The sequence below is a fragment of the Pocillopora damicornis genome, chromosome 5, assembly GCF_964200805.1.
Source record: "Pocillopora damicornis chromosome 5, jaPocDami1.2, whole genome shotgun sequence".
In the NCBI taxonomy this organism is placed as follows: Eukaryota; Metazoa; Cnidaria; class Anthozoa; order Scleractinia; family Pocilloporidae; genus Pocillopora; species Pocillopora damicornis.
The window spans coordinates 1,618,806-1,628,006 of record NC_142674.1 but is presented as its reverse complement, the minus strand read 5'-3'; the positions used below and the strand labels follow the sequence as shown (position 1 = coordinate 1,628,006).

Sequence of the window (9,201 nt, the reverse complement as noted above, 5' to 3'; positions counted from 1 at the left end):
ACCCAAACTAATGTCACAGAAATTTGACAAAGTATTTCCCGAATACAAAATGTTTTTACAATCCAATCGCTATCGTGACAGACCACAAACGCATACGTAATTGAGCGGAGTAAGTGAAGGAGACTGTGCTGTTTATGTCTGGAGGTTCGAGTTCTGGAGAACGAACCTTGGAAAGATTTCCGTATCACCTCATACTATTCTTGCTAAAAAGCCGTAGTCCCTGTTAGCTCCTATCTTGGATTGTAGTTACCATTGTTTTCTTTATCTAAGAAGTGTATGCATGGAGACAGATAGGGAGGTATAAGGCTGTGCAGAAATCTCGCCAGATCGAACCTTCTAAATTCTTATCGCCTATGAAAGCTATTGATATAGCTATATATGAAACCGCTTCTCACACTGCACAACAAAATTAACAACCATTCATGCTTTTATTCAAACTTATATTATCTCACACTTAAAATCAGATAGAAAATTAAACTTGAAGCGTCTATTCTTGGTTCCTATAAATTATTTTTTTACTCACTAATGCGCCGTTTTCTATCCTTTTTTACATATATATATATATATACGGGAAACTAGATATATGTAGCAAGTTATAATTTGTAACTGAGATATAGAGGTATAGTTAGGTTAGTTGATGACCTTCTGCTACTGTTACTGCTACTGCCTTGTTAACACCACTCCTACAGCATACTGCTTCTTCCATTGCTACAAACACGTCTTCTGTTACCGCTATTACCACTGCTACTTCCGGTACTACTGATAATCTTTACAAACAGCGATATACTAGGTTTAAGTGAGAGTTGTAATCTCTTAATGACACTGACGTTGCAATGTTTTTGTTCTATTTGTTACTGACTGATATTTATACTAATACTATCAACTCCGTAAGCGAGCTTGTAAAAAAACTTCTCTGTACTACTGAGTATACGAGTAAAGGACTGCGACCACACATAACCCGCGAAGTTATCTCGGGTTTTTTCTCTCTATGGCAAACTTTCATTTTGAAATCTGTTATTAGATAAAACATGTTCTCACATCCGCCTAGACATCTCAAAATCCATTCCAGCATTCATTCTCCCCGTAGTGTGTCTTGCTGAAGATATCTTGGCTTTGCAAAGACATTTTCTGATCACCAGTACTGCAATCAAAAGAAGCAGTAATCCTCCACCTGCGGACCCACCAATTATTGCATAATTTGGACCTTCCTGAGGAACCGCGCCTGTCTCCGTTGGTACGTGCGAAGTAGTCGCTCCTTTGTTAAAAAAGAGAGAATGAAAAAAAATATTTCAAACTTGAACTCGAACGAAAAAGAAATGAACGAATTCCCGCTAATTTCTATTTTTACTTATCCGTTTGATGAAAGATTCGGATGTTTACGTCAAGCATGCAACATGCGGGTTTCCATACCACGGTATAGAAATGTTGTTAAAATAGTTGAACACTTTCTGAATTTGTTATAACAATTAGTAACTTTTTTGCACTTTAAATGTACATAACGTTTACGTTAATTCTTTACAATCTCTCCATGACATTTCAAAGCAGTTTCTCCAGCACTGATTCAATTGCAGAATCAAATCGGCAAGCGAGTTGACCCCATCTCTAATTTCAGTGATAAATGTGAAATAGTTAATTTTACTTGTTAAAGAGGTCAAATCATGGTTTGTGCATCTTAAAAAAATTTAACGTAAATATTTCAAGGTTTTCATTTTGAATTGGGTGAACCTTGTGCTATGTTCATCTTGTTCATCTCCGCTCCATATTCGTTCATCTCCCTTGTAAGTATTTTGTTCACTAATTTCTCTCGCTTTAGGTTGTAATGTAACTATTAATCCAATAAATGCGCTTTGTTGATGTTCTCGCCATTTACAAATGGAAACAAACTTACCTGTGAACGCCGTAGTCTCAGGAAAAGTAGACGTGGTAGAGGTTTCATATTTCTTGTTCGTGAAGGGAGTGGTAGGTGTAGTGCGGGGCTTTGTTGTTGGAAAGACGCCGATTTCAACTGTTAAACTGATGTCTGTTATGCAAGAAACGTCACCGTTGTCACTTGCACTAACAGTGAGACGATGAACTTTCTCTGTCAAGTCGGACACCACAGTAACCACACCAGTTTTGTTATCAATAGAGAACGCGTCATTTTTGGATAGGCTATAAGTTATGTCGCTGTTTACTCCACTATCCAAGTCAATTGCAGAAACTTTGGTTACGGTTTCTCCGGGAATGAGTGCAAGGAATTCTAGTTTTAGATCTCCTGGTGGCTCGATGAAGGTTGGACAATTGTCATTTTCATCCACTATTGTTATCTGTACAGTAGCCATTCCAGATTTCTGTGGATATCCATTATCTGCAGCAACCATGGTCACGTTGAATGATTTCATCTCGATTGTCTCAAAATCCAGCGTCTTTGCGTTGTAAACTTTTCCAGATTGTCCACCAACGGTAAGAATACTTTCTACGTTATCATCACCAAGTATGGCATAAAATATCTGACCGTTTCTTCCTGAATCTGTATCGTTGGCTTTTACTTGTAAAATCACTGTTCCTACAGGAGAATTTTCCATAATGGCCGCGTTATAAAATGTTTGGTTAAATCTTGGAGGATTGATGTTTGGTTTTGCCTTCTGGTCGCAGTATTCGCCATCAAAAGCTGGATAACAAGAACAAACGTTGGGTAGTATACAATCTCCTTGGCCAGAACAATTTTTTACAGCACTGCAATCAGGAATACTGCATGCGCGACCCGACCAGGAGGAACTGCAAAGGCAGACGTCGTAGCCGACACATTTTCCATTTCCTACAGGGAAAAAAATGAACATCGTTTGTTAGCCTTGTCTTACAGTATTGATTTGTTTTAGAAGCTACAGCTACATAATAAGCAGGAAATGAAAGTTGTCGGAGAGAACGTCAAGTTCATTATCATAAAGACAGAATTGCGTGTTCGGGTCGCTGCGAGGAAAGCACCTCTATATGAAAGTGCCCAACAATTTCGACTACTCAAAGACATTGAAACTCTCTGTAACCATTTTTCTCGGAACGTGGAAGGCAAATGATATGTTATTTTTGCTAACAAAAAGGATGTTCTCCTCGCTAGTATTATGTGTCCATAGCAAAAATTTTAAAACGACGCACTTACCGGAGCAATAGTTGACAGCCTCACAAGAAAAGTTACTGCAGTCAGTTCCAATGTATCCAAAGTCACATTTGCAGAACTCGGCTTCTACGCACGCACCATGAGCAGAACAATTATTCACGGTTGTACAAGTTGGCTGACTGCAGTTATCGCCTGTAAAACCAAGGTAGCAACTGCACGACACATTCAGCATCTCGGTAGAAACGCAAACACCTTGGCCACTGCAGTTCGCAAGGTGACTACAGTCCGCCATCTGACCACAATCTGCTCCAATAAATCCCGGAAAGCAGCGACACTTGTCGCTGGAAATGCACTCTCCTTTTCTGGAACATTGATTGACAGCTTCACAGTCAGGAAGGGCGCAGCTTACTCCGGTCCAGCCATAATCACAGGCGCATTTGTCAAATGCCACGCAGGTACCGTGTTCTTATCAACAGCAAGCGGGAGAGAAAGGACAAGAAAACATTAATACTAACATCGGACCAGGAGAACGTTTTAAAGGACAAACAAATTAAAAAGAAGCAATGTGGGATGGAAGGAAAGTCGGTAATGACATCCTTACGTAGACTATGAATACGATTTCCCAAGATAACTCACCAGAACAATAATCCAATCGTTCGCAAGAGTATTGAGCACAATTGCTTCCAGTCCATCCCGTATTACATTTGCATACATCGAAATCCACACAGATTCCATTGCCAGAACAGTTTAATACATCGTAACAAGTAGGAATAATACTGCAGTTAGCACCTGGAAATACGAGAAATGTACTTGTTTTAAGAACAAGTAATAGAGTGGTTTAGCAAGAGGACGGGAACGTCATTTCAAAACGGAAAAGCGCGCGGATAATCTGGACATGACTCTATTTCGACTTCTGGTGTTAGCGTTGTCGTTCTCCCCATCAAGTTCAGGACGTCATTTCGCTGGTTTTCCCGTCGTGATCAAAACGCCTAAGATTTGCGTTAATTGTGCACTTATAAACGAGATAATGCTGTTTGGAATGATTTCAGAACTCATTTTCAGGATAACCAGATTCCTTTCTTTGTTTTATTCGGTGAATTTGTGAAAATTTACCGCTACATTTATTCTGGATTCCCGAAAGGAAACACGATCGTCAGCAAGCTATCTAAGATTTTAGGGCTCAGTTACCTTCTTGTAATTGAGCGTGGCTTTAAGCAACGTAAGGGCTTTTCTTTGATACATTTCTTAAACCATGTATAAAAACTCTAAGAACGGGTGCTGTTAATTTTATCGTGAACTAATTCATCAATAAATTAAACTTGCTTCATGTTGAAGTTTATCAAAATGAAACAACACTAAGGTTACCTGCTATATTATTCAGTGTTATTTGTTGTCATTGTCGTTTTAACCGTGATTGAAAAGTGTTCTACGAATTGAAGTCAGAGATAAAAAAAAAAAAACTGAGAACAGCTCGGGTTTGCACTTTTTTATGTCTTTAGTTTTGATCAGCGCCGGTGAAAACTTAGTCAAGAAAGTCATCTACGAAAGAAAATAACAATCAACGTGATTTCGGCACGGCTCTCTAAATCTTTTAATTTGATTCAGTCTTGAACGACTTTATTCGTTAAAAAAATGAAATTAAACAAAAACAAAATAAAACAGGAACGAAGTCTGATTCCTCAGTCTAACCGTTTCGTTTGTGACTAGTTTGAGTGCATTTCATTCATTCATGGTTAAACGGGAACTCATTATAAACAACTCCATCGTTGGGTCGCTTGATCTCTACATGTTTTCGCCATAACTCCTGATAACTCCGTTCAAAATGCATTGAAACTCTAAGAAGGTGGTGCTTAAAAGAGGTGTACTGTCATAATTGAGAAGAATATTCAATAAACAAGGGAAAAACGGCGACGATTTTAATTCCAAATTATACTTTACAAAATTATAAAGAAAAACGAGTAGTGCTAAAATCTAGAAGCACGAAACGAAATGACAACGATACAAATCATAGAAAAAAAAATTTAGTGGGCTTCAAAATTTGATAGATGAATCTGCAGACTCGAGACTTAACTGGAATGAAATAATTTCAAAGTTTAATCACCCATGTGGCTTCATATTAACAACTCATTTGTAGTAAACTATCCTCGGTTTGAGCTTGTTACATTCTCAAAGCGGATAATTTCGTTGTCCTTCAAATGGTCTAATGAAACCGAAAATTTAAAGCTGATAATGATCCTAAAGAGCCAAGGTTAGGATATTCAAGAACAAATGTAACGTGGACGGTTCGTTGAAACGACTGCTAAGTCACTTTTCAACACAACGCGACGTCTTTCTCGACCCAGTTTTTTCTCGGCATTTTTGCTGCGCGCGCCGTTCTGAAATGACGTTCCCGTCCTCTTGCTAAACCACTCTAATATTTCGAGCGATATAACGGGCTGATGTTATTTTTATAAGCACAAGGCAGCTGTGTAAAGTAGGAACTTCAGATTAAGATTTCTGCTGAGAACAATTAAAAGCAAAAGTGCATGGATTCAATAAATTGATTAATCTCATATTCTCTTGGTCTGGCTGATTATAAGAAAAAAAAGCCATAACCGGTCTACTTTTTAACTTGCTATACTATAGTCTCTTAAATAAATTTCGCCTTAATTATTCACTCCGCTCGTCCATTGTGACTAATTGTTCGCCTTCGCTCTCCACCAACCACGAGCCAACTATGGTGAAAGCTGCCGCTGATCTATCTACAGTCTTTTTGGTTATCACGATTACAACAACTAAAATGAAACACTCCTCCCTGACCCCCACCGGTTTTCACGCCTCCTATTTCGTTCATCTCCGCTGACCGAGAACTTGCAATAGAACTGGTTACCATTGATCCCTCTTTTTTTTTTAAAGTAATCTAGCATGCGTTTATAATAACATCAACAACAAACAGCAACGAAACTATAAATGGAACTGACCTATGTAGCCAGGTTTACACTGGCAAAAATCTGTCGTTTTACACCTGCCGTGTTCAGGGCTAGTGCAGTTGTTAACTCCAAAGCAAGTGGCTGTAGACCAAAATAATTTAAAAACGTTAGTATTTTGGCGCGATATTACGGCTTTTCGTTGGAAAATCATCACAGAGGGCACTAAATTCGGCAAATGAAACCAGCGCTCGACCTCTAAAAGCAAGCGAAACGACTGCTGTTGCCCTTCATTCCTTTTCAATCGTTTCAAACTCGATGCTATTTGAAAATTAAATCAAATTAAATCAAATTTTACTGAAGAAAAGAGAAAATTTAACCTGCTCTAACAGCCCAATAGAATGCTACCTTAACTCATTTATACAGCCTTTGAAAACGTCCATTTAGCAGCTTAAAAGAGTTCCCTGATGTCAATATTGGGACTCAATGAATATATACTATTTCAGTCAGGAGATGAACGGCATAACCTTCCATTTCACAGCTTCGTCCTTCCCAGCCCAGGTCACAGACACAAAATCCCTTAACACATTTGCCATGAATGGTTGAACAGTTTAGACAAGAGCCTGAGGGAAAGAAAATTACGATGACAACGTTAGGGTCGACGAGGTACGGTTTTTGCGTGAAGATGCCAGATGGCAACACTGAAAACCCCAATTGTGCTATGTTACAATTCAGAGTGAAAGTTGAAATTGCTGAGAAGCTCCCAAAATAGATTTAAAAAAAAACTTAACAACACACAAACGAAGTAGAAAACACACACACACACAAAACAAAATTAAACGAGCCTTTATGCTGGGTATAATTGTTTGTCTAACACAGAATACAGAGAAATAAAATTTACTAGAGAATTCTAGCAGAGATATCTATCCGTCCACCTTATCTATCTAACACCTGATGATGAGATTCAAGCTGATAATAACCAATACCTTTATCACAACTCTTCCCTGTCCAACCTTCGATACATTTACATGTTCCATTGATACATCTCCCTTTACCTGAGCATTGGTCTGGACAGTCTTAAACAGAGAGATCGAATTTTGCGGATGGATTAATAAAAACATTTGAAACATTAACCACAAAGAATGAGATCTCGTGAACATGGTGAAGCCAGTAAGTTAATGCCCCAGTCCTTTAATACTGTTACGTTGAACATTTCCTATTGCGCACTCTTAAACTTTCAGATTGTTATGTTTAATGCAACTTTTTATCAATGATAATATCCTAGAGGCAATTTTTATCTAATATTTGCATTTTGAATGATAAGGGGTAACATTTTAATATAAATTGAAACACCAAATGTCCTTTATTTTTAACAGAAAAACGAACTTGGTTCTTAAACTAATGAAATAATCCTTACAAACACTCGTTAAGAAAGCTTACCTCGTTTAAAAGTTTCCTGATCAGTAAATGTCGTGTCATTGGTTGTGGCGACATCGAATATGCAGCTTTGTAAATAATTACCAGAAATGTTCAAGGATTTGCACAAGCTTGTTGCAATCTAAGTTGAAGTTAAATTGTTTGTTAACTTACATGAGTGAAAACAAACCCTATCTCAAATTAACAAGTTTATCACAATCACCCTTGGTGTTAATACAAGCGCCTGGAGGCTTAGTTCAAATTAGGGCAAGAAAAAGGGCACTTAGCTGAAGAGACTCATTATATTATTTTTAAATCGTGGCCAGATGTGTCAGTTTTGTTTTTGATTTTTGGTTTTTTTTTTTTTTATGTGCTTTCTTCGCAACAGCGATGGTTAATAAAGTGGGTTTAATTTTCATAATTTTGTTGCAGTCGATTTCCCCTTTTTCAGTAATGGCAGATGAACCGCGTAGAATCCAATTTGGTCTGTGATCAATCGAGTGAAAATGAAGAACTGAAGCGCTCTGTCCAATCACACCTGAATAAGGCATAGACCAATAACACTTTCCAAATAAAAGCAATGCAGCAACATAGTACTATTATTGCTCAAATAATGTTGTTAAATGACCAATCACATAATAAATCAAAGGCTTTGATTTATGGACATGAGTTTGTTAACCTGTAGTAGAGACTGAGAAATTCCGTCTAGCGAATACATAGGTATGTATGTGGGATCTGTGTACGTTATGTCCATTATGTCATCGTGATAAAAATTTGATGAGTTCCATGACCAAGAGTCCTTCGTGCCTGAGCCATCGTGACAATCCGTGATCCTCCCTTTTAAATGAAAGAAACAGTTTCATCGGTATATAGGTTGATACAGTTCGACAATATGTACATTGCTTATCATGCTGGAAACAAAGTGTTTTTCAGGTTATTGTCTTCATTTTTCCAGTCAAAGACTACCCCATTTATCGTATTTAAAAAAACCGGAGAACGGTTACATCGTATAACGCAGCTACTGTTACTTAAAACATCCTCGTCTGACTTATCTTTAAATCTCTTGAAAGTTTTGGTGTCCATCTGCATCATTCTACAACTTCGCTCAGTTACTAGGCCCGCCTAGATTGTTTATTTCAATGTCTGCACACTGCTATTGATTCTGTTGTTCAAATCTCCCTTTCTTTGTCGACAACATGTCTTAACTTTGATTGGAAAATTGGGTTTAAATTTAAGAATTTTCCAACGACTTAAGAAACAATTTCAAAATGACTTGTTTTGCTTTTAGCACTCAAAAGTTGTCTGCAGCTGTTCCTCTTGACAAGCAACTCTTCTCTAGCCTGCTAACAACGTGTTTATTCAGTGCGTACTGTAAGTTAAAGATACTTATTTTTCCCCTCCAGTCTGTGACTTACTGCACAGACCTAAGAGACGAGGTTACTAATGTGTATTTACCGCAATATTTTGTTGTATTTTAAGGATATTTTCATGACCAATAAATGTTTTAATTAAAAATATTGGGGTAACATCTAGATCAAACTATGTCATAAGCTTTGCTTACATGATTCGGCAAATTGAATGGCGTCATCGTAAAGATTTCCGTCGGTTCCCATGAAATCGTTAGTGGCATTGTTATCCATGAAGCCACACAGTCCTTCAGTGTGACCTTTGTAAGCAGCAGTTGGCGAATAGAGAATATTCAAATATTGTCTCTTCATAACTCGACTATGACGGACGTCGATGGTTACTGTCACACCTGAGAGAAGTAAAAGGTTAGACTTTAGA

At 37.8% G+C, this 9,201-nt stretch overlaps 1 protein-coding gene across 1 annotated transcript in view; it reads right to left on the bottom strand.

Moving 5' to 3' along the window:
- Window positions 1-415: 415 nt before the first annotated feature.
- Window positions 416-9,201, bottom strand: part of LOC113671780 (uncharacterized) — a 46,314-nt gene continuing 37,528 nt past the window's right edge. Inside the window, 10 exon segments of the mRNA XM_089207791.1 lie at window positions 416-1,255; window positions 1,889-2,797; window positions 3,137-3,559; window positions 3,731-3,883; window positions 6,055-6,144; window positions 6,528-6,623; window positions 6,987-7,076; window positions 7,441-7,558; window positions 8,096-8,253; window positions 8,978-9,172. Of these exon segments, the coding sequence (XP_089063917.1) occupies window positions 1,035-1,255; window positions 1,889-2,797; window positions 3,137-3,559; window positions 3,731-3,883; window positions 6,055-6,144; window positions 6,528-6,623; window positions 6,987-7,076; window positions 7,441-7,558; window positions 8,096-8,253; window positions 8,978-9,172 (2,453 nt within the window). The 3' untranslated portion in view covers window positions 416-1,034.